At 49.7% G+C, this 25,867-nt stretch overlaps 11 protein-coding genes across 11 annotated transcripts; 7 read left to right on the top strand and 4 right to left on the bottom strand.

Moving 5' to 3' along the window:
* Window positions 1-351: 351 nt before the first annotated feature.
* On the top strand, window positions 352-2,734 carry VE01_03010 (uncharacterized protein). Its single transcript, XM_018272509.2, has 2 exons — window positions 352-751; window positions 1,008-2,734. The coding sequence occupies exon 2, from the start codon at window positions 1,496-1,498 to the stop codon at window positions 2,606-2,608; it is 1,113 nt and encodes a 370-aa protein (XP_018133353.1). The 5' UTR covers window positions 352-751; window positions 1,008-1,495; the 3' UTR covers window positions 2,609-2,734.
* Window positions 890-4,600, bottom strand: VE01_03009 (uncharacterized protein). Its single transcript, XM_018272508.2, has 6 exons — window positions 4,392-4,600; window positions 4,064-4,343; window positions 3,802-4,013; window positions 3,485-3,752; window positions 2,735-3,433; window positions 890-2,680 (listed from the first exon to the last, which is right to left on the bottom strand). Exons 1-5 carry the CDS (start codon window positions 4,565-4,567, stop codon window positions 2,777-2,779), a joined length of 1,593 nt encoding a protein of 530 aa, XP_018133355.2. The 5' UTR covers window positions 4,568-4,600; the 3' UTR covers window positions 890-2,680; window positions 2,735-2,776.
* A 173-nt stretch (window positions 4,601-4,773) lies between these two features.
* On the bottom strand, window positions 4,774-8,387 carry KAR3 (kinesin-like nuclear fusion protein). The gene is made up of 6 exons (XM_018272507.2): window positions 8,248-8,387; window positions 8,026-8,164; window positions 7,590-7,973; window positions 6,999-7,124; window positions 5,303-6,945; window positions 4,774-5,254 (listed from the first exon to the last, which is right to left on the bottom strand). The coding sequence occupies exons 1-6, from the start codon at window positions 8,266-8,268 to the stop codon at window positions 5,072-5,074; spliced, it is 2,496 nt and encodes an 831-aa protein (XP_018133354.2). The 5' UTR covers window positions 8,269-8,387; the 3' UTR covers window positions 4,774-5,071.
* Window positions 8,388-8,536: 149 nt separating this feature from the next.
* VE01_03007 (uncharacterized protein) lies at window positions 8,537-9,927 on the top strand. The gene is made up of 2 exons (XM_059463497.1): window positions 8,537-8,770; window positions 8,832-9,927. Exons 1-2 carry the CDS (start codon window positions 8,740-8,742, stop codon window positions 9,806-9,808), a joined length of 1,008 nt encoding a protein of 335 aa, XP_059319963.1. The 5' UTR covers window positions 8,537-8,739; the 3' UTR covers window positions 9,809-9,927.
* A 312-nt stretch (window positions 9,928-10,239) lies between these two features.
* VE01_03006 (uncharacterized protein) lies at window positions 10,240-13,299 on the top strand. Its single transcript, XM_018272505.2, has 3 exons — window positions 10,240-10,395; window positions 10,547-12,461; window positions 12,512-13,299. Exons 2-3 carry the CDS (start codon window positions 10,859-10,861, stop codon window positions 13,084-13,086), a joined length of 2,178 nt encoding a protein of 725 aa, XP_018133348.1. The 5' UTR covers window positions 10,240-10,395; window positions 10,547-10,858; the 3' UTR covers window positions 13,087-13,299.
* A 181-nt stretch (window positions 13,300-13,480) lies between these two features.
* On the top strand, window positions 13,481-15,670 carry ILV3 (dihydroxy-acid dehydratase ilv3). Its single transcript, XM_018272504.2, has 2 exons — window positions 13,481-13,712; window positions 13,773-15,670. The coding sequence occupies exons 1-2, from the start codon at window positions 13,645-13,647 to the stop codon at window positions 15,538-15,540; spliced, it is 1,836 nt and encodes a 611-aa protein (XP_018133308.1). The 5' UTR covers window positions 13,481-13,644; the 3' UTR covers window positions 15,541-15,670.
* On the bottom strand, window positions 15,638-17,800 carry VE01_03004 (uncharacterized protein). Its single transcript, XM_018272503.2, has 3 exons — window positions 17,335-17,800; window positions 17,187-17,282; window positions 15,638-17,131 (listed from the first exon to the last, which is right to left on the bottom strand). The coding sequence occupies exons 1-3, from the start codon at window positions 17,427-17,429 to the stop codon at window positions 15,982-15,984; spliced, it is 1,341 nt and encodes a 446-aa protein (XP_018133307.1). The 5' UTR covers window positions 17,430-17,800; the 3' UTR covers window positions 15,638-15,981.
* Window positions 17,801-17,860: 60 nt separating this feature from the next.
* PUS1 (tRNA pseudouridine synthase 1) lies at window positions 17,861-20,045 on the top strand. Its single transcript, XM_018272502.2, has 3 exons — window positions 17,861-18,107; window positions 18,155-19,663; window positions 19,711-20,045. The coding sequence occupies exons 1-3, from the start codon at window positions 17,902-17,904 to the stop codon at window positions 19,889-19,891; spliced, it is 1,896 nt and encodes a 631-aa protein (XP_018133306.1). The 5' UTR covers window positions 17,861-17,901; the 3' UTR covers window positions 19,892-20,045.
* Window positions 20,046-20,958: 913 nt separating this feature from the next.
* On the top strand, window positions 20,959-23,433 carry PKA1 (camp-dependent protein kinase catalytic subunit). Its single transcript, XM_059463496.1, has 4 exons — window positions 20,959-22,183; window positions 22,231-22,484; window positions 22,531-22,905; window positions 22,956-23,433. Exons 1-4 carry the CDS (start codon window positions 21,464-21,466, stop codon window positions 22,981-22,983), a joined length of 1,377 nt encoding a protein of 458 aa, XP_059319962.1. The 5' UTR covers window positions 20,959-21,463; the 3' UTR covers window positions 22,984-23,433.
* VE01_03001 (uncharacterized protein) lies at window positions 23,410-24,374 on the bottom strand. Its single transcript, XM_018272500.2, has 2 exons — window positions 23,714-24,374; window positions 23,410-23,657 (listed from the first exon to the last, which is right to left on the bottom strand). The coding sequence occupies exons 1-2, from the start codon at window positions 24,050-24,052 to the stop codon at window positions 23,481-23,483; spliced, it is 516 nt and encodes a 171-aa protein (XP_018133304.2). The 5' UTR covers window positions 24,053-24,374; the 3' UTR covers window positions 23,410-23,480.
* Window positions 24,375-24,492: 118 nt separating this feature from the next.
* On the top strand, window positions 24,493-25,831 carry TWF1 (twinfilin, actin monomer-sequestering protein). Its single transcript, XM_059463495.1, has 3 exons — window positions 24,493-24,573; window positions 24,637-25,226; window positions 25,300-25,831. Exons 1-3 carry the CDS (start codon window positions 24,555-24,557, stop codon window positions 25,684-25,686), a joined length of 996 nt encoding a protein of 331 aa, XP_059319961.1. The 5' UTR covers window positions 24,493-24,554; the 3' UTR covers window positions 25,687-25,831.
* The last annotated feature ends 36 nt before the right edge of the window (window positions 25,832-25,867 follow it).

The following is a 25,867-nucleotide window of genomic DNA, read 5'->3' as shown; positions in this document are numbered from 1 at the left end:
AGCCGTATCGCAAGCCGTATCGCAAGCCGCATTCACCACAAATCGCGCTTCCAGACCGACACCAGCCACCACCTGAGTGGCTGAGCACCCGCCATTCTGGAGAGAGTCTGAATCATCCCTGAGGGTCTTCCCCATGTCCCCCATATCTGATGGGCTTTTGACGCGCGTTGTGGGATTCCCAGCGAGGCTTGTTGGCTTGGCAAAAGTCTTGCAGGATGCCTGGCCGTGCTAGTGGTGCCTATCCCTGTCCCCCACCCCCGTTCTTTCGCTGCCCTCCCGTCAAGACGACCCTTTTTGCTCCCCACCACTCCCGCTGCTCCCACTACTGCCACCACTGCTCCCACCACTCCCTGGTCCTCGATGCTCACCCGCCACTAGATTACTATCTCCAGTCGGTCTCGGTCATCGATCATGCCCGCATGGGCACCCGTCGACCCGTACCGCATCGCATCGCGTGAGCCATGGGCCAACAGAAAACCTCCCTTTGGTGTCGCTGTCGCTGTCATTATCCCATAGAAGTCATCCGTAGCCACTCGTTAGCTGTGTAGTCGGAGAGAATCCTACATCTTGATGCCTTGCAATAGCTTAATTATTCTTCATGCCTCGATGGTTCGCACGGTGCTGCCTTGATAGTTTGACATAATGAGCACCCACCGTGTGGATTCTGCTTCTTCTTCCCGTAGTATCTAGCCTGGTGCCTCATACTCCATCCCGTTCCATTCTGTTCCCTTCTCGGTATCGTCGTCGCAAAGTACGTACAATTCACCTCCTCTTCACTTCACCCTTCTCCTGTGGCTGGAGCCGTGCAGCAGTCATGCAGTAGTCCCGGCAGTGGCCTAAAATCCTACGCTTCATCTTCAGCTGTACAAGGGCACGATCTTTCAATTTTCCCCTGTCCACAATGTGGTGAGCATGAGGAAGGATCACAAGTTTACCAGCCACCAGCCACACCTCTCCACTGTGGCCTCCACTTGCCCTCTCCCGTTGCGCTTATTGACAAGGGCTAGAAGTGGCTTGACCCCAACAAGTGGCACAGCAGACCCCCAACCGCCATAGACGCCAGCCCTTTGTCCTGGTTCTTGCCCGTTATCACACTCACACCCCGTCCTTCAAAGGCACCAGCCACACCTCCTACGACTCTCCACACTTCCTACACTTCCTACAGCCCTCCAGTATATATATATTCAACCCGGCCACTCATGTCCATACATTTACTCTCACCGCATATCACGGACCATTACACATACAGATTGTTCACATTATCACCTCTCACCCGGCCACAGACCTACCCAGAACCCACTACAAATTCAGAAACTTGCCATCTTTTCTCCACCTATGTCGTCTATATGTTTCTCAAAGCAAGCTTAAGGACAGGAGCTCGATCACTGGGATTTGGTGACTGAGACACGATATCACATCTCACAAAAAGACAGCAAAAGTCAGCAACACACTTCACCAGCAACACACAAACCCACGCGCATTTCACAGTTCCAGGATGTGCGTCACAGAGATCTTTGTTGATTCCTATCCTGACGGCGCAGAAGTGGAGTTTCACCGGGTGAAGCTCTGCCAGCATGGGTATCCAGAAGATCCATGTGACCTGCACGTCGTGAAGGAGCAACCCATCCGATTCATACAGTACGGCGAGCCGACCTCCGAGTTTATCATATCCCAGATCAGGAGCCCACCGCGCTCGTCTGCGCCCCCGAACATGGTCGAAGTCATCGAGGAGGTAACAACGCCCAGAGCCAAACAGAAGAGGAGGCCCCTGTCCAACCTGGTCATGGGAGCCTTGTTTCCCAGCACGACGAGGAGAAGGAGAAGGAGCTCCAGATCCAAGTCAAGGGAGCGGGTGGTCATCATTAACGCACCGCCTTCGCCGACCCGACCTCGCACACCTCCACCAACCGCATCGCCCATATACTACGACCCGAGAGTCTTCATGCCACCCATGTCGCCACGGTATGAGAGCAACGAAGAGGCTTATATCGTTGAAGTATCACCATCCCGGGGCCGCCAGAGGCCAATCATCCACGAAACATCACGTCGTCCACGTTCGGCATCGATAGAATTCCGATACACCTCCCCCAGTCGACAACGTTCTCCCTCCCAGCGCCGAAAAGACGAACGGCGACGCCGGCAGCGCCAGGAAGAGCGTGAGCGCCAAGAGCTGCGGGAGTTGCGGGACCGACGGGAGGCAAGGCTGGTGGCGGAAATTAAGGAAGAACGTGAACGCCGGCTCCGCGAGGAGTTCTTGATGCTCCAAGACGCCGAGATCAATGCCCGCCCAGTCCGCCTCCCAAGTCCAGCACCCAGACTACGGTCGATCCTGAGGCCTGTCGTTGATCAAAGTCGGAGGTGGACAAATGTCATCGATGACTTGGGCTTAAGCATTCGAGGCGAACGGGTGATTGCCGAGGCGATAGCCGATCGAGAAAGAGCTGAATCGCGTGAGAGGCTGCTCAGGGAAAGGCTTGAGGCGGAAGAGGCAGAGGAGGCGCAGAAAGAGAGGTTGAAGAGGCGGTTCACAGTGAGCGAGGGCTCTGGGCCAAGAGGCAGAAGGCATCGTGTTGTATATGATGATGGAACCTATAGATGGGCGGACTGAAGGGATTTGGGCCAAGAGGCAGAAGGGATCGTGTTGTATATGACGGTGGAACCTATAGATGGGGCGGATTGACTGTATTATTAGAACTGGGAAAATCATATAGACTTCAGAATTGGAAATACTCACCACTCGAGGGTGCCACTGGTACGAGACAAGGTGATTCATAGACTAATGGGCCCATCTTTCAATAAACGCCTCCTTGTGAGAATTACGCTCCTTTAGTCTCTCAAAATCGAGACTCTGCAGGTGACTCGACAGGTCAGCCAATTCCTGGTCCAGTCCTGAAATGGCTTCCTGGACTTCTTCATCGAGGAGCCGGATTTCCTGATACTTGGTCTCACTTAACATCGTATCACTGAGCAATTGCAGCGTTGCAAATGCATCCTGTAGATGATCTCCAATAGCGGATTCAGATGACGCCTGCAAGCCCTGTTCGTGCGCCTTAAGCTTCTGGATTTTGTCGCTGAGGGTTTCATGGAGGACAGCTTCTGGGGCACGATCACGACATAACTCCTCGAGTGGCGGAATCCCCATTATTCGGAGAATTTGTTGGTCTGGAGGGGTGCTTTCGTCGAAGGAGGAGGCGGATGAGCGGCGACGGTGGGCAGATCGGGATAGACTGGGCGATGCAGGCTTGTGGCTCCTGGATTGGAGCGGACTTCGGGGCTGCTCGGGTTTTTTGGGCCGAGAGAGGTCAATGGAATTTATCTCTGAGCTGAGGAGTTTCAAAACAGCGTTTAATGTTGCAATGTGACTCTGGTACGCCTCCACGTGACGCTTGAAGACCTCAGCGCGGTCGATGAGAAAGGTGGTGGATTCCGAAATCTAAATAAGGTTAGCATAGCACTTAATATTTATAACGGTGCTTAAACGGACATATTCTATAATCGTTTTCGACTTCTCAAGTCCTTGCTTGTCCTGGGAGGCAATAGCTCGAACGGCACAGTCGAGGTATCGCTGCTCGGCAGACATCTGTGCGACAGGAAGAATCTCGGAGTACAGGGAGTCTAGCTCCGCTTGAAGTTCCATGACCTCCTGTTCATTTTGAGGAGTGCCTTTCCTCTCCACTTGATGCACGCCCAAGGCCTCGATGTAGGCTCGGTCAAGGCGCAGCCGGACACCCTCCACCGTGTACTTTATGAGACTATATACACATGAGCAATAGCAAGTGGTTAACGATGTTTGGGAATTACCTGGTACAGAGCTTCCGTATCCGTTCAAACGTATCATTTTCTGGGGACATCCCATACTGCAATGTCTTTGATAGTTTCTGAAGGCTAGAAATGATCTTGTCGTCGGACCGTAGCAGGTTAGTTGACTGCTGGATTAACGCCGCGTCCATCGCGGCACATTGTGTCTTATTGCTGCTGACATGTTCTGACAGCGCACTGGCTGCTTCTTCAACCTAATCCGTATGAGAATGGGATATATCTTGGGTCTTTACGGTCAACTTACTTCGGCATTAACCTGGTCTAGCGCCTCCTTCCACAACCTGTGCTGTACGGCATTTGCCATAGACCTGCGCTGCCGTTGCTGTAATTCTGTCGCGGCCAGCGTTGATAAAGCAGCTTGCTGAATTTTGAGAATTTCATTTTGCTTATCGATGGCAGCTGTGGAACTCTGTAGTTGCCTTGTCGCGGTTTGGATATCAAGGTCTTCAAACGCTCGCACTTGTCCTAAATCCACCAAGGACCCAAGCAACCTGGCTTCGCCTATTTCTTCAAGCGAGTTATATCTGCACAGTAATTAGCATCTAGTTCTCTCTTGGTATTGGTAGGCATACAGGTTTAACTCCTCTTTGGTGAGCATGGTCTTGGAATCTATGGTCTCCATAATCCAAGTCTTGAACGACTTGTCGTCTCCTGAGTCTACATCCCTCAGCTGATCAGACGACTTGACAGTCAAGTTTCTGTCCTGAAGACACTCGGTCAAGAGCACAGAGGGGGCCTTGACTGGCATGCTTATATCAGATTAAGTGACCTGGGAGGTTCTATAGCACGTGATGGATTATGAGGGTGAACGAAGTTGCAGGGGATACAATCAACATCGCTTATGTCAGCGGCCCCTTTAATCTTGAGGCATACCGTTGATAGGGAAACGTGTTGAGGCGGACATGTTGATCTTATAGTTTATGGGTATTGGAACGTGGAAAATTAATACACTTTGTTATGCTCAGTTTAATATTATATGACTTGTAATGAGTGGATTTGAAATCATTACGGGGTATGCTTGTACCAGATACAACTAACTGTAATACTTCTTTTCCATTCAGAAATCACCTATAGTAGACCAGGAGCACTATAGGTGTGTGATACATAAATCGCCACAATAAGTCCAATACCGATACGCCTCAACTCCAGCCCCAAATAGTCCGTAATCTCATCATGCCCAATGCTTACAATAGCAGGTAGCAGTGGCTACCAGCCAATCTACAGGTTGCTTCTAACATTACGCAGTGGCATATCATGCATCCCTCTCCTTCACTCTGGTAGTCTTTTTGGCTGTCCCGATGTGAGTGTTGTGCACCTTCGTGGCAAACTTCAAGCTCGTCAACGTCTCTTTTATATGAGCCTCAAGAGGGCTGATCATGACAAACATGAGCGTCTTGGAGTTGCCTCCGAGGGAGTATTGGAGAAGGTAGGTCAACTGTGTACACGTTAGTTCTGGAACAAGAAATGCCATGGAATAACTTACCTTCGAGTTCCGATAAGGGATATGACCTCCTTCCTTGCCCTGGCCCAAAGCGCCGATTACATCTCCCAGACAGCTTAAACTTTTGTTAATGTTCTGTGTCTCCTTCATTCGATCACCCTCCGCACCCGACTGCTTAAGTCTCTCTGATCCAGCCAGGTCGACAAGATTTAATGTCCCTTCCGAAGTCTCGCCAGTGGTGCTGTTGCGACCAATAAGCTTCAAAATGAAGACAGAATGCGACCGAGAAGAACGCTCGTTAGATTTCGTAGCCGCCACGCTCCGGTTGGCGTCAGCTCGCCTTAGGATAGATTCCACAGCATCTGGTGAGTCGAGCTCAACGGATTTAAGGTTGGTGACAGCCGTCTGTTTCTTCTTTTCGTCGTGGCGAATTTCGTGCTTGACTTTGTCGAATTCCCTGGGGTTGCCCAGAAGATCATGGATTTCTTCGTTGTAGACTTCCACAAATGAACCTTCCATTGAATACGTCCACCCCTTGTCTTGTAACTCAGTGGCTTTTTCGTATATCATGTGTGTGGCTCGTGGAATCATGCCGTCCGATGAAGACATTGTGTGCGTCTTTCCTGCTCCTGTTTGGCCATAACAGAAGATGCAAACATTGTAACCATCCAATGCGCTCTGCACAAGCTGTGATATTTCACTAAAAACCTCCTCATTTGTAGTAGATGGTCCAAAGGTGCGATCAAACGTGAATGCGTTGGTCTTCCGAGTTATTGTCCCAAGGCTGCTCTTCTCTTCTGGCCCTTGGAGTTCCAATTCTTTGGACTCCTTGTCAATATCCGGATACAGAATCTTCGCTACCTCCTCCGATGGATTTGTCGGTCGTACTCGGCACATGACTCGAATGTTACCTTTAAGCTCTTGGACTTGGTTGAAAAGAATGCGGCGGAGAGTCTCTTCTTTGGTGAGCTTAGATTTCGATTCTTGAGCCTGCTCTAATGCGTCCTGCAACTGCTTTTCCATGAGCTCAAATCGGTCAGATTGTGCTTGGCTTCCAGATTCAAGAAACTGGATCCTGTCACGTAATGAACGCACAGTTCCCTCGAGGTTCACAACAGACGAAGACGAGTCATTCAGTGACTTCTGCAGGTTTGCCTTGGAGGTTTGTTCTTGATCAAGCTCCGCCTTCATCTGCTCAATTTGTTCCCGCATACTTTGGATTTCGCGGTCTTTATTACCAACTGCCAGATCGAGATTTTGTTGTTCAAGAGTTATTTGCTTCTTTACTTCATAGAGGTCTTGTACACGGCGACGTTCTTCTTCTTCAAGGTGCGAAGCATTTCGGCGCTCTAGTTCTCGGATTTCGTCTCGATGGGCTTTATCCAATCTTTCAAATTCGTCATCAGTATTTCTCTGGTGAGTCTTCTTCAGGCGGTCAATCTCTTCTGTCATATCTCGGCGTAGTTGATCCAACTCCCGACGATGGTTGTGAATGGCATCATCCAGTTCGATGCGATGAGATCGTCGGTCATCATCTGCAGCTGTCATCATAGTATTAGCGCGCTGCCTTGCAGCATCCAGTTCCGCCTGCTGAGAAGCTATTTTCGAGTCGTAAGTCATGTTTTGGGATTCCAACGCCGTTTTCTTGGCTTCAAGTGCAGAATTCTTCGACTCCAGCTGTAGTACTATGGCAAAAGTCAGCGTTAAACACTCTCTTGATTCACAAGCTGCCACTTACGTTTGATCTTGTAGTGCCTAACGGTCTCCTCGAGACTTTTTCGCTCCACATTGGTATCTGCCATAGTGTCTTTCAATTCGAAGTACATCGCTTCCATGTCTGCAATGCGACCATGAACATCCCATCCTGTAAAGCCGGTTATGTTAGAATCTTTGGATAAAAAGGGAGTTTTCACGGGGGAAGGTATTGGAGCCCTTGATGGGGTAGCTGGAGTAGCACTTGACACTTCTGCTTTGGATGGAATTGGAATCTGAGAAGGAGTTTTGGGGAGACTGGAGCTCTTCTCGGAAGCTCCAAACAAGACCAGAGAATTATTATTGCAGTCGTTCCGTAACTCCCGCGGTACAGTACCAGGTGGACCCATTGACAACCCTGGAAAATAATTGAATGGGTTGGTGGCATCTGGCAGCAAACTTTCTGCCTCGTGGTCATCGATTCGTAGTCTACTTAGAGCAGTGCTGATAGAGACTTCTCTTGACGATGGACCTTGGGGCTCAAATTGGGGAGGGGAGCGCCGCGTCTTGTGGTACTGTAACTGATGATGTCCAGAGTGGGAAGGATGTGAGGACATATGTGAATAGTGAGTCCTACCCTGTCGTTTTCCGGTTGCTGGACCGCCTCCAGGATCAAGGTGGTCGTCCATTGCTGTTGCGGGGCGCTTAGATGAGGCTGTATTCGACCTGGCCCTGGACATTGAAGTCTGTGGCCGGGCCCCATATGACGACGGAGGACGAACTCCTGGCCCGACGCTACTTGCAAAGCTGCTGGCTGAGGTATTTCTTGAGGAGGAAGACTGTGGCCGGGATGATGTTGATGAGGCCATAGACGTGCTGCGTGCACTGGTGAGAGAGGTCCCTTTGACTACTGAGCGTCCTGGCGCAAAGCTTGTATTTGGTTTCGCAGGCTCTCCAGCGCGCTCCACAAGTGTCTTTCGTTTTGGCTCATCATTGCCGACCATCTGTAAGGAGGCTGTTGCTGTTGGTGACTGTGTTAGCTGGGCATGTTTTAATCGGAATCAAGACCATACAGTATGTGTATTTCAAGCTTTGCGGCACTGTTCCGGGAGGCCTAAGGCGAGAATTGTTTTGCGACTCAGTTATTTCCGACAAGCCCTTGCCAGGTGATGGTATGCGGCTTGGTGGGCGAATCTGGGATTTCTTCATAATCTGATTGTGAAATGACTTAGTTATGGTTTCGATGTACGAGTACCCGAGAACCGGTCGCAAAGGTTGGTTGCTGTGGAACTTACGGTGCTTTCTACTTCGTCCATGGCGCACAACAATAAGGAATGTCTATTGACTTTGAGCAACCATGCCCCAGAGTATTTCGAGCGGATTGAGTTTGGTTGGCGAAGTTGTGATTGTCGTTGTGATTGTCGTTGGTCTTTGGTCTTGATACAAGTTGTCTCGGGTCCAAATATGGATTGAGAGTAAACAAACTCCACAGTAGCCTTGCACAGTACAACCTCAAATCTTAGGCATCAATGCATGCGACCACAGGTATGCGACATTCAACGCGATCACAAGCCAGCGACTCTACACAAAATCAGGAATATCAAATCCACACCTTGATGGGAAAGTCTGGAGTGAACGAGCTTTTTGTCGTATAGAGAAGGCGACCTGTCGCTAGCTGCGACGAGATAAGTTATCTCCTTACTGTGACGGAGTAGCAGTCGCACCCACGTCTGCCCTCCCGTTTATTTACATTCGCTTTCTCACCTCGACGATTACGTTACGGTGAGATGGAGAAGTATTCTCAGTTTCGGGATCGAGGTGAATATTAACACCACATCTGTTGCATCAGTGATAGGTCATAGCTAAACTGATTTCGTAGGATCTGGCATCGCGCCTTTCTTTCCCGTCACCTCGCCAACTTCCACCCTTTATCTTCCTGTCAATATATTTCTCTTCGTCGTGAAGCTTCCACTGTTTCTTGCGATCACCGTGGCCTACTTTTTCTTTTTACAATGGCTTCCGCTTGGGGCATTTATCAGAAAGGCTATGCTATGGGTTATACTCGGAGCACCGGGAATTTGGTGGATCGACTTGCAAATTGACGGAGTGAAGAAAGGCTCTCTCGCACGCGAGAAACAAAGGCTTCCGGCGCCGTCAAGCATAATAGCTTCTTCGTTCACATCTCCGGTGGACGCCCTGTACCTGGCAGCAATCTTCGACCCGGTTTTTACAGTCTCTTACCCCAGCACAAGGCAAGTGCGTCCTATATCACTCTTGGGCGCGATGCTTCGTGCACTATCTGGACCAGAAGAAGCTCCACCTGCAGGTGTAAAGCTTGTCGACCTTGGGACGCTCGTATCCGAAAACCCGGACAGCGTGATTGTGGTGTTTCCTGAGTGTACCACGACGAATGGGAAGGGAATTCTCCCACTGAGCCCCAGCCTTCTGAATGTTCCGTCAACCACAAAGATATTCCCCATCAACCTGCGGTATTCGCCCCCAGACATTACTACACCAGTACCAGGCCGCTACTGGTCATTTTTATGGAATCTTCTATCCCAGCAGACGCACTGTATCCGTGTCCGTATCGCGGAAGCCGTTTACAACACAGCCAAGCCAGGAGATGTATCTTCCGAGAAGAAGGACAAATACCTCGTTAACTTCCTTGATCTTCCCGAAGAGGATTCTTCTGATACGAGCTCGGGAATGAGAAAGAGGGTGGTTAATGCTGAGGAACAGAAGGTTTTGGACCAGGTGGGTGAGGCATTGGCGAGACTCGGGAGAGTCAAGAGGGTAGGACTCACGGTCAAGGATAAGGCAGCATTTGTAGGAGCCTGGTCTAAGAAGATCAGATGAGACAGTAACCCCCAAAATGGCAAAATGGCAAATTCTAGATATAATTTTTTGTTCACACTATGCTATGCCCTTAATTGATCCATATTATCTGTCTATGTACAGTACGAGTTTGTCTGCGGGGTAAGTGGAACTGTAATGGCTTGGCTGAATGAGGGGTTTCCGTCGTCCAGCCGTCCAAGGAAATGCAAGGTTACATACAGTATAGTACTGTGCATACCGTACACACTTGTACTCGAACATACTCCACCATCGCCGCCTCGGACTTTCCCAATCCATTCTCAATCGTGCTTGATGCGCATTTCTAACTGGACGTCAAGCTGGGGACACTGATGTAACTGAGCTACAGTACATGTAGGTTCGGTTGTAGCCGCGCCATGAGAGAGGGACCAGAAAAACTTAAAAACACCTCCTCATCCCACTTCCACGATGTTGTTTTTGACAAACTTACTACGTACTATACCTGCTATGCAACAACTTATTTCCTTAATTGTAATCTGACCTCTGGCGCGAGGATTCTCTCTATATATATACTGTACTTTAACCATTGGAAAGGAAGCTCTGGAAGAACCCAGGCAAAAAGCCGGCAGGTACTCCATCCCATCCCACCATCTCCTTTGAGGGTACGACACGAGAACGGCGCCCTTTCCGTCCGCTCAAACCACAAAATCCCATCTGCGCTCACTCACACGGCTCAGCACCTTGGCCCTGTTAAAACCCCGTTAACCTAATTTATCCTAGTCCTATCGCCCGTAGGTTCTGGATCCTTTCGTGACAGCGACTTGCAACCAGCCAGTCACCTTAGAACGACGTTACAACGCAGACTCATCATCCCATCTGACCCCAAGAGAAAGAGGTCAAGGTCAAAAGCAATTTCCTCCGTACGGATCTTCACCACCAACGTTACACACCCTTTCACCTTCTCCCGAATCTATACACGTCCAAAACAATGTTGCTTGTTATCAGCATTCCTAAACTGGCCCTATTCCTATTTCTCTCGTGAGAGCGAGCACAGCAGCTCATCATTGAGGCCGTCCCCATCGTGGTGCAACAATGACGGACCCGAACCACCACATCCCAACCGCTCGCAGCGAAGAAGACAACGACTCAGAGACGGATTTTGCAGCCCAACATTTAATAGGTCATGAAGAGCCTCTAATTACCCAAAATGATACACACGACGTTAAGGCGCTGCCGCGACGCACACCAGAGGACCTTGTCTTCACTTCTACGACGATAGCACCCTCACCACCCCCACCGACCTTATGCGCCCCGTCGCAATTACGAACGGCCCTGTCTTCCCTGAATACGGCGCAGCAGAGATATTCGGGCGCTTCGAGTCCTGATTCAAGCCCTGTCAGCGCATCCAGGCTACGAGTACAAAGAAGCTTCACTTCACGGCCACCGGAGCTCGATGCGTCAGATACCAACCAAGAACGGCGTGCCTCAAAGGCCATCCCTATTGCGAGGACACCGAGTATAAAGCAGGTTCTTGCGAGCAGCTTTGGGTCAAACTCGTATACTGGCTCCGCACCAAACTCGGCCTTATCTTCGCCTCAACTGAATGCAATGCCGGACCTTACACCCCTTCCGTCCCCAATTATGTCAAATGACTCTCCTGGCCCATGGAGGCGGCGCATATCTAGGTCCGAATACAATGAATCCAGGACGGCCCCGCTGACTGGGGATACGGCTCTCGTGACGCCAAACGGAGAACTGATCCCGTCAGCTATTGCGAACGAGTCTAAGCGTCGCGCATACCACGGACTTCTCCTAAACTCAGAAGACGTTGCCTCCAAACCGTCTAGCTACAAAAGAGAGATACAAAACTCAACTCACGCAAGGAATAGAAGCCTGAGCGAATACACGCCTGATCCGCAAGCGCCTAAGAAACGCCAGCAGTCTGTTTCAGGCACTTATCCTAAAGACATGCCTCCTGATCATGCTCCACCCGTAGATTCCCATATGCGCAGAGAGCCGAATCTTGCGCTGCAGAGAGGCATTGCGCCAGTACCACGGCCGCCAACGCCGCCATCCAGTCGAACCGGAGGGGAGAGCAGCGAGAGTGATTCGGCTGCTTCCAGCGCAACAAAGCCAATAGTAAAGGATTATAAAAAGAGGTCTAAACATATTTATTTCGATGCGGTCACCATCGCCGACAATAGGAAAAGAAGATGGAGGGCATTGAAGCTATTGGGAGAAGGCACTTTCAGCAAAGTTGTCCTAGCAACAAGCCAGTTGGAAAAAGACAGTAATACGGTAGATGAAGATGATGTATCTGTTCCAGATAATGGCGCCACGGAAGCCGCATTAACTGAGGCGGACACCAAGAAACTGGTAGCTGTCAAGATATGTGAGCATGGCCCTAAAGGAGGCGCATCTGAAGAAAGAGTGGAAATTTCTCTGAAACGAGAGCTGGAGCTTATGAAATCGATACACCACCCGTCATTGGTAGAGCTACAAGCATGGAGCATGGAGGAGTCTAGAGCGATTCTTGTGCTAGGTTACTGCCCCGGCGGAGACCTATTCGAAGTTGCAAGCCAGCGCCCTTCAATCCTTGGTCCATCTCTTCTCCAACGGATATTCGCGGAGATCGTTTCTGCTATACAATATTTGCATGAGCGCCACATAGTTCATCGCGATATCAAGCTAGAGAGTAAGTGAAAACTGATTGCAAGCCTTTTGTCACGTACCTAACAATGGTAGATGTCTTGGTCAATCTCCCACACTCGGAGCTAACAAAACCCACCGACTGGAGTACATACCCACACTCTGTCATAACTGTTACGGACCTTGGCTTGGCAAGATATGTAACGGATGATGAGAAGCTTACGACAAGATGTGGAAGCGATGATTATGCAGCTCCAGAGGTGATCATGGGCCAGCCATATGATGGTCGTGCCGTAGACGCCTGGAGCCTGGGCGTCCTTCTCTATGCCCTTCTGGAGTCGAGGCTTCCTTTTGACCCCAACCCTGGGCTATCGGAGGGCCACAAGCAGCGATCCAGAACCTCCCACCGGATTGCCAGGGTAGAGTGGAGATGGGTCATGTGGGAAGGTGAAGACGGCGACCATGAGGCAGATGAAGCGAAATTTGAAGCTGCTGGCCTGAAGACGGCAATGGAAATAACCGAAAATCTTTTGAAAAGAGCGCGCAGTCGATGGACTGTAGACAGGGTGGCACAGATTGAGTGGGTGAAAAATGCTATTCGTGTTGATGGCGGCATTAGGTTTCGGAACGAAGAAGAGGTGGGAAAGGCGGACGACATAGAGTTATTATGATACTGACAGGAGAGTCCGCCTGTATATTTAATTATTGGACAATCATTACCGTGAATACTAAAGGAGTTTTGGGAAAGGTGGGGTTTGTCACATAGGAATGGTTCTGACAAAGGGGGGCAAGGGAACTTCGGGGATAATGGAACGGAAAGGTTGGCAATTTAGATACAGCTGTACAAACATTATAGGCGGGTAACAGGATGACCATTAATTGAGACCTTGGATCCTGAATCTGGTTTTGTGCCTCAGTTGAGATTCGAACAATTGTCTGTGCAACAGCTCTCCCCTCATAAGCGTGGATTGACCAATTATAATCGTGAGATATCAAACACATCCGGAGTTAAGATCTTCCGGCTCCCCGGAATCGGAGAGTTGCTCTAAAATATTAGAAGGTATACTTTTGAGTCACCTCACCACTTCACAATTAACAAGTGGCACTGCGCTGTAGTGTCTTTCGAGGCATAGCTTAGCTATTGACGAGGAATCGAAAGTTTGGCACGACCTTGTTGACACGAAAGCAAGGTTTCTAGAAGCTTTGAGCTTTTGACGTCAATCGCCGTCATGCACGCACGATTGAGAGTCCGGGCGAATGCCCGTGTTCTCAACTTCCCCAGAGCTCCCAATTATATGTACGATTATCTCTATGATTTGTTATGGATATGATGTAGCTGCTAACTATATAACCGCAGTCGTTCATTATCATCCGCACAACCTCTCCGCAATGCAGCCCCCAAGGACTCGGAGCGACAGCTCAACAAGACCTCGGCTACAATCACGCAGCCAAAATCGCAAGGTGCCTCGCAGGCTATGCTGTATGCCACGGGCATGACAGAGGAGAGGTTAAACAAGGCGCAGGTTGGAATTTCGTCCGTCTGGCACTCTGGCAACCCTTGCAACATGCATCTCCTCGACCTCAACCACAGAGTTAAGGAAGGTGTTGAAAGAGCTGGACTTGTGGGATACCAATTCAACACCATTGGTGTATCAGATGGTATTTCCATGGGAACTACCGGTATGCGTTACAGTTTGCAGTCGAGAGATTTGATTGCAGACAGCATTGAGACTGTGATGGGCGGACAATGGTATGACGCAAACATCTCAATTCCAGGCTGTGACAAGAACATGCCTGGTGTGATGATGGCAATGGGCCGTGTCAACCGCCCCTCATTGATGGTTTACGGAGGATCCATCAAGCCAGGTTGCTCCGCGACCCAAGGCAACGCTGATATCGATATTGTCTCTGCGTTCCAGGCATACGGACAGTTTATTACCGGCGAGATCACGGAGGAAGTTCGTTACGATATCATCCGCCACGCCTGCCCAGGAGGTGGTGCTTGTGGTGGTATGTACACTGCCAACACCATGGCTACCGCAATTGAGGTCATGGGCATGACCCTGCCAGGTTCTTCGTCTAACCCAGCTGAGTCCCAGGCGAAGTACCTTGAGTGTTTGGCTGCGGGTGGTGCTATCAAGACTCTCCTGCAAGAAGACATCCGTCCCAGTGACATTCTTACTCGCCAGGCCTTTGAGAACGCCATGATCGTTGTCATCATCACCGGTGGCTCTACCAACGCCGTCCTGCATTTGATTGCCATTGCCGACTCCGTTGGCATCAAGCTTACCATCGACGACTTCCAGGCCGTCTCTGACCGCATTCCATTTTTGGCCGACCTCAAGCCCTCCGGAAAGTACGTCATGGCCGACCTTCACAACATTGGTGGCACACCGTCGCTCCTCAAGTTCCTCCTGAAGGAAGGATTAATCGACGGCACTGGCATGACTGTTACCGGAAAGACGCTCGCCAAGAACTTGGAGGCCTTCCCAGAATTCCCAAGCGACCAAACCATCATCCGCCCGCTCTCCAACCCAATCAAGGAGACTGGACACATCCAGATTCTCCGTGGCTCGCTCGCCCCTGGCGGCTCCGTTGGAAAGATCACTGGAAAGGAGGGCCTGACATTCACTGGTAAGGCGAAGGTCTACGACGCTGAGAGTCTCTTCATTGAGGCGCTCGAGCGTGGCGAGATTAAGAAGGGCGAGAAGACCGTTGTTGTCATCCGCTACGAGGGCCCCAAGGGAGGACCTGGTATGCCAGAGATGCTGAAGCCCAGCTCCGCCATTATGGGAGCTGGTCTCGGTAAGGACTGTGCATTGGTCACTGATGGACGCTTCAGCGGTGGATCCCACGGCTTCTTGATCGGTCACGTTGTCCCTGAGGCCCAGGAGGGTGGACCAATCGGACTTGTGAGAGATGGGGATGAGATTACCATTGATGCGGAGACGAAGAGGATGGATCTGAACGTATCGGAGAAGGAGCTGGCTGAGAGAAGGAAAACCTGGGTTGCACCCCCGTTGAAGTACAAGAAGGGAACTTTGGCGAAGTACGCTAGGTTGGTCAGCGATGCCAGCCGTGGATGCATCACGGATGGTGAAATGGACGAGAATCAGAAGCGCTAAGCATGTAAATATTAAATTAAAATGGCTCTGGAGGAATTTGTTCGGCCTATGGGATTTTTTTCAATTAGCAATTTCAAACAAACTTATATCACTGGATTGGGGCAGGGGTCTCCTAGTGATAAGTCTCTGACAAATGCAAGTTTTTATTTGTATTAGGTGGATTTGGAGTCATTATATGGTGCTTTGCAACCCAGCTTTCCAGACTGTTCCCTCCGCAACATGCCGCTACCTTTTGCTACGCCGTTTGGGGTTCTGAGGGTAGGGCTGAGAGTATTGCTGTGGCTGGTGGGGTGAGCTATCTCGTATGTCTCAGACTGCAAAAGCAATATCTCAGCGTCCCAGTTCGACGAGTACAACTCCCCCACCCCAAGTGTGATTTCCCTACCCCTTAAACAGTCCTAGTCCTCCAAGTTGAATCTACGCTATCTGCCCACCGGCAGATCAAACGTCTTCAAATTCAACATCCTCCTCACTCTCAACCTCCTCTGCCGCCGCCGGCTCTTCAATTCTTACTTTCTTCGATGCTCTCCCACTTTCTGGAGTTCCTGGTCCTGTCGCAGGGCTACCAACCCCTGTGCTCGTGCCCCCACTGGGACTGCCTGTCCCCGCTTTGGACTTCCTCAGTGCGCTGGCAAGACCACCGGCGTGCGGCTTAGAATCCGAAACGGCGCTGCTCGGTGTGCCAACCCCAGACCCGGTAGCTGGCACTACGTCCTCGAAACCCAGATCTTCATCCTCATCTTCGTCCTCATCCGTCTCGAACTCATCTTCTGCCTCCTTTTCTGCTTCTCGAGCCTGTTCGGCTTTAAGTTGTGCAAAGTAGTCATCAATCGCAGCTCCATCACCCGAAAATGATGGCGTGGTGACAATATCTTTCTTGTCCTTGCTTTCTTCCAGAGACTCTGACTTCATGGCTGGTTGCGAGGTAGGGATAATCTGTTCACCAGTCACAGTACTGTGTGTGAAATGAGCCGGAAGCACATTTTGCGCCAAATACGCTTCTCTGCGCGCTTGCTCAGCAGCCTTGTCTGCCTCTGTTGGCCCTTCAGAGGCTGTAACTGTGACTGCAATGCTTGTTGGGCCGGTATTTGTGAGGCCTTTGACTGCTGTGGGCCTATTAGATAACGAGTCGACAGGGACTGTCTCATTTGCAGGATTGAGCAAGGCATCTCGAATGACTGGTCGTGCAGCTGCGTAGGCGACCTCAAAGGTGCTATCGGGAATAACCACTTGATCAATTTTCGGAAGTAGGTCCGTGATAAATCTGAATTGAGCATTGAGTCTTGTAGATTGCTCATGGCCACCACTGTCTCCGTGCTCATTGGGGACAAGCGGGTAACTGCACTTATGGCACAAGAAACCCAGCTTGTAGTCGATCTTGTCCAGAACCTCCAATTGTGTCCATTCAGACTGGCAACGTGGACAGACATATTCCTTCCTCTCTTCCTTCGGGATGGTATTGCCTTGAACATTCTTGTCGATACGGTATACCCGCCACTTGATTGCATCCACCGTGGCGCGATAATCGATATAGTAATAGGTCCTGTTTATGGGACGTTGTTGGCCCTCTTTTGTCTCAGATCGGGTATGTCTGTTTGAGGAATCATGTCAGAAAGTTATCTCTGGGAAGGCCTGTTCAAACATACACTGCCAAGAACCTGTCTTCCCTGAGCTTTCCGCATAACTTGTGAAGCTCTTTGGTGTTCATACCCATCAGAAAGGCCATATCGTCATCTCGCAAGCTGTCCTGGTCAACACCACAATCAGGTTTACAAACCACCCCAAGGGACATACGCTGAGTGTATAATCAATGCATCAATGACCAGAATATGCTTTGTGTCATAAAAGGCTCTCATGACAGAGCGTACGAGTGTCTGGGCGAGATCCATAGTTGGTTTCTTAACCTGAAAGTAGTTATTATGTTGATAGGTATGCCGGGCTGAAATCTAAGAGCCTTATTTCTAATGCGCCTAGAAAAGTGAACACCGGATGATCTGTGGTGGCAGGAAGGTTGGCGGATGGATTATATTAACTGTAGTTGTATTTGCGCGCATGCATGGCCAGATGCACCATGCGCTGTGGTCATGAGATTTGCTTTGAAGAGAATAGGTAGAATAGAGCTCGTTGTTAGTTAAAACTGAACCAGTATATCAGTGTTTGACGACTAGGAAGTTAATGTTCTACCTGACTTTGAAGGATCTTGGTTATCGGCAAGGCTGTAAGGCTGATAGAGTAGATAAGCGCCGTTCATGCACAAGCGGCGTCTCCTAGGCGCCCCTAGCGTTAAATTTTTGGAACTGGATTGAAAATAAACTCAGAACGCCAGACATTGGCGATGATAAGCATCAGATACTTGGCAAGATGGCGGATCAAAACAAATCCTCTGGCGATGCTCCAGTCGCAACCAATTCGAGGCCTATCGATGACCGCGACCGCCATGGCAAAGACAGGAAGCGCGGGAATGACGGCGGGCGAGAATCTGGGAAAGGCAGAGGGCGCGGGGGCCGCGGGGGTAATAACCATGGTTCGCGCCAGCCGAAGACAGAGAAGGGTAGGGGGGAATGGAGGTTTGTTTATGAGAAACCCTACGTCGACTTCCGACTAACTAAATAAGCCGAAATCTAGTTGACAAGCGCAAGAGGAATGAGGAGGAGCAAGAGTCAAAGAGACGAAAAATCGCCGAGTTCGGAGAGGGCGCTGTCCCTGAATCACCATTTTCGAAAGAGGAAATAGCAGCAGAGGAGCGCAGACCAAAGCGCAAAGTGGCTGTGCTTATTGGTTATGCAGGATCTGGATACAAGGGCATGCAAATAAATACGACAGAGAAGACCATTGAAGGAGACCTCTTTTCCGCCTTTGTGACGGCAGGGGCCATTTCCAAAGCCAATGCAGATGACCCAAAGAAGTCTTCGCTGGTCCGCTGTGCGAGAACGGACAAAGGTGTCCACGCTGCAGGCAATGTCATATCTCTAAAACTGATCATCGATGAGGAAGGCATCGTGGAGAAAATAAACGCTGCATTGCCTCCACAGATCAGGGTCTGGGGCATAGAGAGAACCAACGCATCTTTCAGTTGCTACCAGACATGCGATTCCAGATGGTATGAATATCTCATCCCGACTCATTCGTTCTTGCCGCCCCATCCCCAGAGCTATCTTGCAAAGAAGCTGGTTGATTCCGCTACCGCAGAGGGAAACCTGGAATCCTACAACTCTCGCCAGGAAGAGGTTGCTGGTTTCTGGGCTGAAACTGAGGAGAAATACATCAAGCCGATACTTGAAAAACTTGACCCAGAGCTACGAGCCAGTGTTATGTCAGCTATCCATACAGAGGATGTGGTTGAGAACCCTGATGAGAATACCGAGGAGGAGAAAACCTCCTCGGGGAAACCTGCTACTCCTGCATTAAAAGATGAATCCGAAGGTGGTCAAGTTAAGGAGAGCACATCAACAGATTCTACGGGGGATGCGAAAACATCTCCTGAGACAACGGATGACAAGGAGGACTTACCCGCTACTATCACTGCCGCAGCGGGCGAGAAGATAGAGAAGATACCGAAACCTCTCACTCCATTGGAGGCGGCCATTAAAGAAGTTAAGGCGGCTTATATTAAAGCCAAGAAGGCGTATAGAATTTCCGAGACTCGCCGCGATAGAGTGCAAGAAGCACTGTCCGCATATCTGGGAACACGAAACTTCCACAACTATACGATTCAGAAGAGTTTCAAGGAAGATTCCGCAAAGCGAGTCATCCGCTCATTCACTGTAAACCCTGAACCTGTTTACGTTAATGACACCGAATGGTTGTCTCTCAAGGTCCATGGGCAATCTTTCATGATGCACCAAATCAGAAAGATGGTGGCTATGGCAGCGCTGGTGGTCCGATGCGGCACTCCAATCGAGCGCATTAATGAAAGTTACCAGAACCATAAAATCAGCATTCCAAAAGCGCCTGGGCTTGGTCTCCTTTTGGAGAGGCCCGTATTCGATAGCTACAACAAGAGAGCCGTCGAGGACCTTCAACGAGAGAAGATTGATTTTACGAAGTATGAGGCAGAGATCAACGAGTTCAAACAACGGGAGATTTACGAGAGAATATACAGGGAAGAAGAGAAGGAGAACCAGTATGTAGTCCACCCATATTCCGATATTAAAAACTAACCCCTTGCAGATTCCATACCTTCTTCCACCATATCGATCACTATCGCTCAGAGTACTTCCTATGGGTTACCTCCACCGGCATCTCTGCTGCCAAACAGGCCTTGGGCAAGGGTGAAGTCCCCAGTAAGGCGGACGAAGCGGTGGGATTGGGCTCTGAAGATGAGGGTGGAAATGGTGCCGAAGAGGGTTGAACCGGAGCTCCCTGAAAGATAGGAAAGGGTGCGATGTACATGTATAGATAGGGTTCTATAAGCTAGCCACTATCTGTAGTTTCGTTTGGGCCAATTTGGTTTCCCACAAAGGCGACCCTTATTGCTAATTCTGCCAATGTCACATACATACTCCAATTGAAAGGTCGTGCCCGTCTAACACATATATACTCCATTGAAAGCCAATGCCCGTCTAACACATACATACTCTATCGAGAACTAATGTCCCATCTTTAGCTACCTAAAAATGACATGCAGCATTCGTAAGCCTGGTGTAGGTGTATGGAGAAGTGCGGATCACGATGACGGGTCGTCGTTGTGGGGTTCACGCCTTATGGTCTGTTTTGTATGACGATGTATGGTTCTGGGCTCAACTAGCCTACTAGCCTGAACCAAAGTCCATGATGCAACATTTGCCAACCCCATAGTTCAACCACAGACAATCATGGGCCATTAGAAGCAATCATAAGCAATCATAGGCCGGTATAAACAATCCCATAGGCTGGGGTAGTCCCATTCTCTCCACTATGCACTAACATGATATGATAGACTCCGTTATCCATAGTACCGTAAACTCCGCTTTTGGGCCAGTTAGAGCCACTCAGAGTCAGAAACGGCAGCTTAAGCTCAATATTCCCAGCTCAACTTCCCGCAGCTATACATCACACGCTGTAAATGACTTCGCTGCCAGCTGAGCTGCTTCCACTTGCTATCGGCCGGATGCCCGTCATTGCCAGTCCACCACAGCTCAAAAGTCGACCAGCCATAGCTATAAGGTAGAGTGACAAACCGTACGATTCAAATATATAGAAATAGAGCCCGAATTGTGCTGTATATACAAGTGCTTTATACCCTCTTACATCTCTTGCAGTACATACATACATACACATACATGTGCAGTTAGTTACATACAATCAATAGAGTACGATCAGTACATGCAAAGCCAAAATACTCCTCCACACACAGCCAAACATACAGCCAACCAGCACGAGCCAACCCAAACCCTCCCACCTCCCACACCTCTCGTCACCTCACCACCCCACTTCAACATCCCTCCCCTCTCTTACGCTTCTACCCTCCCCACGCTTTCACGACTTCAAAACACTACAACCTCCTCTCCTCTCTATTCCGCCTCAATCCAATACAGAATTGAGGTAAATATTCTTCTTCTACCTCCCGACCCTTTCCTTTTCTTCACCACTGCTACTATATCGAAAACACTACCCGGAGTTCGCGTCCAGACCCGAAACGACACCACAGCGTCATTGCTGTTCAGCATCATTATCACCCAATTTATTCTTAACACTGGCTGAACCTCGATATTCAATATTCAACATTAGCGATCAAATTCACCCAATTGATCACTCCAGGCTGGGCAGTTCACCCTGAGACTGAACTGGCCATATCCGCTTCATACGTTTTGTCGTAAACGTCTGTCTGCGACACATTGGTCTCACCGATCGGCAAACAACTACCGTTGACGGCCATTATCTGCTCCCAAATCCAACGCCATATTGGCAACTTTGTGCCTTGCCCAGGAAATCTTACTGCTCTATGCCGGCACTCGGCTTTCTCAAAAAGATTCGGACGAAGGACGCGCCTGGACCCGACGGTACAGCTACGAATGCGAACGACGCAGTAGAGCAGTCCACAAAACCCGCTGCAGGCGATAATCCCAACAAAACTGGCACAGCTGGGCAGGAACCGCAAGGCCAGAAGCCCCAGGAAATTCCAGTAACTGCAACTAAAGCGGACCAGACGACCGCCGACGGAGTCCCGATGACGCCAGGGACGGACTACCAACAGTATGCGCCTTCACCTCAAACTCAGCCACAGGAAGAGAAGAAGCACTATCTACCTCACATCCACAACCTAATACATCCCAACCAAAATGAAAACACTGGCCAGACAATGACAAACCAGGCTTCCCCAGCAGGAGCGGTAGCTCAGCAGCAAGTCAGAAGTACCAAGGGCAAGTACAGCCTGACGGATTTCGATCTCCGGCGAACTCTAGGTACCGGAAGTTTTGGCCGGGTTCATCTCGTGCAGTCAAAACATAATCAAAGGTACTATGCTGTTAAAGTATTGAAGAAGGCCCAGGTGGTCAAGATGAAGCAGGTTGAGCATACCAATGATGAGCGCTTGATGCTGCAGGAAGTCAAGCATCCATTTTTGATAACACTATGGGGAACATTCCAAGACTCCAAGAATATCTATATGGTCATGGACTTCGTCGAAGGTGGTGAACTGTTTTCGCTCCTCAGAAAGTCGCAGGCAAGTGAGCCCTTCTTTTTCACCATAACTTACTAACTCCCAAACAGAGGTTTCCCAACCCCGTGGCAAAGTTTTATGCTGCCGAAGTTACTCTCGCCCTGGAATACTTGCACTCAAAGGACATCATTTACCGAGACTTGAAGCCCGAAAACTTACTTCTGGATCGCCATGGACATCTCAAGATCACTGATTTTGGATTTGCGAAGAAAGTACCAGATATCACGTGGACTCTTTGTGGGACACCTGACTACCTGGCTCCAGAAGTGGTTTCCAGCAAAGGATACAACAAATCTGTCGACTGGTTAGTTTCCATTTTCACTCTTGTTTCTTTATCTAATTCAGTGTAGGTGGTCTCTTGGCATCCTGATTTTCGAAATGCTTTGCGGTTATACACCATTCTGGGATGGTGGCTCCCCTATGAAGATCTACGAGAATATTCTTAAGGGGAAAGTGAAGTATCCTCCGTACATCCAGCCACCTGCCCAGGATTTGTTGCAACAACTGATCACCGCTGATCTGACAAAACGGCTGGGAAATTTGCACGGCGGTGCTGAGGATGTGAAGAGACATGCATGGTTTGCCGAAGTCACATGGGACAGGCTCGCAAAGAAGGACATCGATGCACCATATGTCCCACCTGTCAAGGCTGGTGTTGGTGATGCCAGTCAGTTCGACAAGTACCCAGAGGAAACCGAGCAATACGGAGCTGTAGGACCGGATGAGTAGGTGCTCCCATCTTCACCACAAGATTTAATTGCTAACTGGTGTTTAGACATGGCCATTTATTCACAGACTTCTAAACTCTCAAAGCTCACCGATGCGGTAGAGGAGTACATTTATCCGATTAAAGAACATTTTTTATTCACGGCAAGGATAGATTCTTGATGCACACCAACTCGGTTTCCTCATGGTTGGGAATGCACGAAGCACATATGATGCAATGAATGGATGAATGAGACGTGAAGGGCATGTTGCATGTCGTGAAGCTGGGGGATGAACCATTATTACCGTTGCACAATAGCGTTATTACAGGCTATCATAACTTACACCAGGCTTGCGAATATTGCATGTCATTTTTGGGTAGTTAGACGGGCATTGGGAAGGTTGGTTTTGGGGTGTGGGCAGCAAACTTAGCATCAAATATGAAATGTGTTATCATTTGCATCTTGCTATACTTGGAAGGACGGAATCACAGCACGGATCGATCGGGCAGCAGACTTAGCATTAAATATGAAATGGGTTATCATTTGCATCTCTCCCTATGCCTCTATTCTCGTACGCTCGTAAATCATCGTGTCTACATTTCTCTTCCTGTGCGCTCTTGAATCATTGCTTCAACCATCTCGACGACTCTCTTGGAATTGTCATCAATCGAACCACCCTCCTCTCCTTCACCCAGTCCTCTCAAGGGGCCGAAAAGCCACAACTCCTTCATCTCCCGCGTAAGTGAGAGGAGGTCTTGAGCGGCGCGGATCTGGCGTATTTATTAGCTTCTCAATCTCAACTTGAATCAAATAACAGTAGACATACCAAAGCCTGCGTCTCGACATTCGTCTGGAAAGCTTGGGCAGCAGCAACTTCCGCAGTCACATCTCCCTTGTTCGTGGTAGCAAGCTCAATGATGTTCTTGAATCTGAGAAGCATGGCATCGACGATTCCTTGCTCGCGTTCCATAAGCTCGTTAGTACTTGGTCCCGTGCGTGCATCGACAGATGGAGGAAGAGACGCTGGAGGAGAAAGGGGTGACACGTGAGTGACATCGCCATCGTGTGTAATGGCAGCTTGGGAGGCTTCATTTGCAGTTTGGTCGGCCGACGCTGAGCGACTGCGACTGCGTCGATCGATTGACATGCTTGGTGTCCTTTCCATGATTTACTTGTTGTATTTATGAAAGAACTTGATGGAAAGAATACTCAGATGGCAGGCAATTGTACTTTTGATGATTTGCACTTGCAGAGGCAGAGTTGTTCAGACTGAGAATAAAGGAGACAGACGGCGAGATAGATGGGGAACGAAGTGAACTTTCCACTCACCCAACAAGGCGTCCGTGGTTCGCTGCGAAGTGGCCATGGCCACAATTGCTACATATGAGATGCACAACTACAACTTCTGTGCGCCTAATAACCGCGCAGTCGCTCCTTTGCGCGTTGACAATGTTTATACAGGTCGGATGTTCATGGGTGCTCCAAAGCGCATGTTGATATCTACGCGATAGAAATCTGCTGCATCTCCTCAGGTAGCACTGAACCCTGTCAGCTCGCGTATTACCCCTCCATCTAGCGCCGACCTCGAAACCGCCAGAGCGTCATCAATGTATCCCGAAGTTACAGTAGCTGCCACGTAAATCAATCAGAGAAAGAAAGAATTCACAATGCAGTCGGGAATTGCAGGTAACCAGATTCAATTCGGGGGTGCGTCGGGGGGAGCTTCCTGCTGATACCAAGGTGCTCTAGCCTCCGCCGAGCTCGTAGCAGCCTTCAACAACCTCGTGGCATCTCCCAGCCAGCGTGGACTACTGGTCAAAATCGACAAGGAGAAGCTCATTCCTGGACCCGCCATCGAGCCCTCCACTTCCGACTTCTTCAATGATCTAGAGCTTCTTGCTCCCCACGTCACGGACAAGGAAGCGGCATACATAATATTACGCCGCTACCCCGATGACAGCGACAGCTTCATCGCCGTGACTTACGTCCCCGATGCCGCGCCCGTGAGACAAAAGATGCTCTTTGCATCCACTCGCCTCACTTTAATTCGCGAATTAGGAATCGAAAGATTTAGGGAGACCATTTTCGCGACAACGAAGGCGGAGTTGACGGCGGATGGGTTCAGGAAGCACGATAAGCATGTTGAGTTAGAAGCGCCCTTGACGGAAGAGGAGCTGGCGCTGGGCGCAGTAAAGAGGGCAGAGTCTGAGGAGGGCAGAGGATCAAATGTTAAGAGAAGCCACATTAGTGACCACTTTGCAATGCCAATATCTGACGATGCTCTGGGCGCCTTGAAGAAGTTGGGGGACTCTGCGGGTGGAGATAACCTTGTCCAACTGGTACGACCAATCTACCGCCCACCCCCACCCTTTGTGTATAAATGGCAATGGAGGGAGCTAATATGCTTCTTAGAAAATCAATATTGCCTCCGAAACGATCGAGTTGGCGTCCACATCCTCCGCTACATTGCCGGAACTATCTACTGTCATCTCTTCCACCGAGCCCCGGTTCTCCTTCTTCAACCACAGCCATGATGTTCCCAATGGCTCTCCCTCAACCTCTATAATCTTCATATACACTTGTCCCGGCGCCAGCAAGATCAAGGAACGAATGCTTTACGCCAGTTCGCGACAGGGCGTTATCGCTGTCGCGGAGAAGGGAGCGGCCTTGAAGGTCGTCAAGAAGATTGAAGCAAGCGACCCAGATGAGCTTAGCCCGGAGAGTATCGAGGAGGAGTTCAAGCCGAAGGTGGAGACTAAGAAGGCATTTGATAGACCGAAGAGGCCGGGAAGGAGATGAGGTTCATAGGGAATGACCACGGGTTAGAATTTCTTGGAACATATACTTCACTTCATAGAGAAACTGTATGTTAACCATAGCACAACAGTTGTAGACCTAAGTAGTGACCACGAATCAAAAGTTGCTGTGGATGTTTATACCAAAGAATTTCATATTGGGATGCTTTTTGGTATTATGTCTT

Source organism: Pseudogymnoascus verrucosus (assembly GCF_001662655.1).
Source record: "Pseudogymnoascus verrucosus strain UAMH 10579 unplaced genomic scaffold scaffold_7, whole genome shotgun sequence".
In the NCBI taxonomy this organism is placed as follows: domain Eukaryota; kingdom Fungi; phylum Ascomycota; class Leotiomycetes; order Thelebolales; family Thelebolaceae; genus Pseudogymnoascus; species Pseudogymnoascus verrucosus.
The sequence above is the reverse complement of the archived record's forward strand: the minus strand, read 5'-3'. Positions and strand labels throughout refer to the sequence as shown.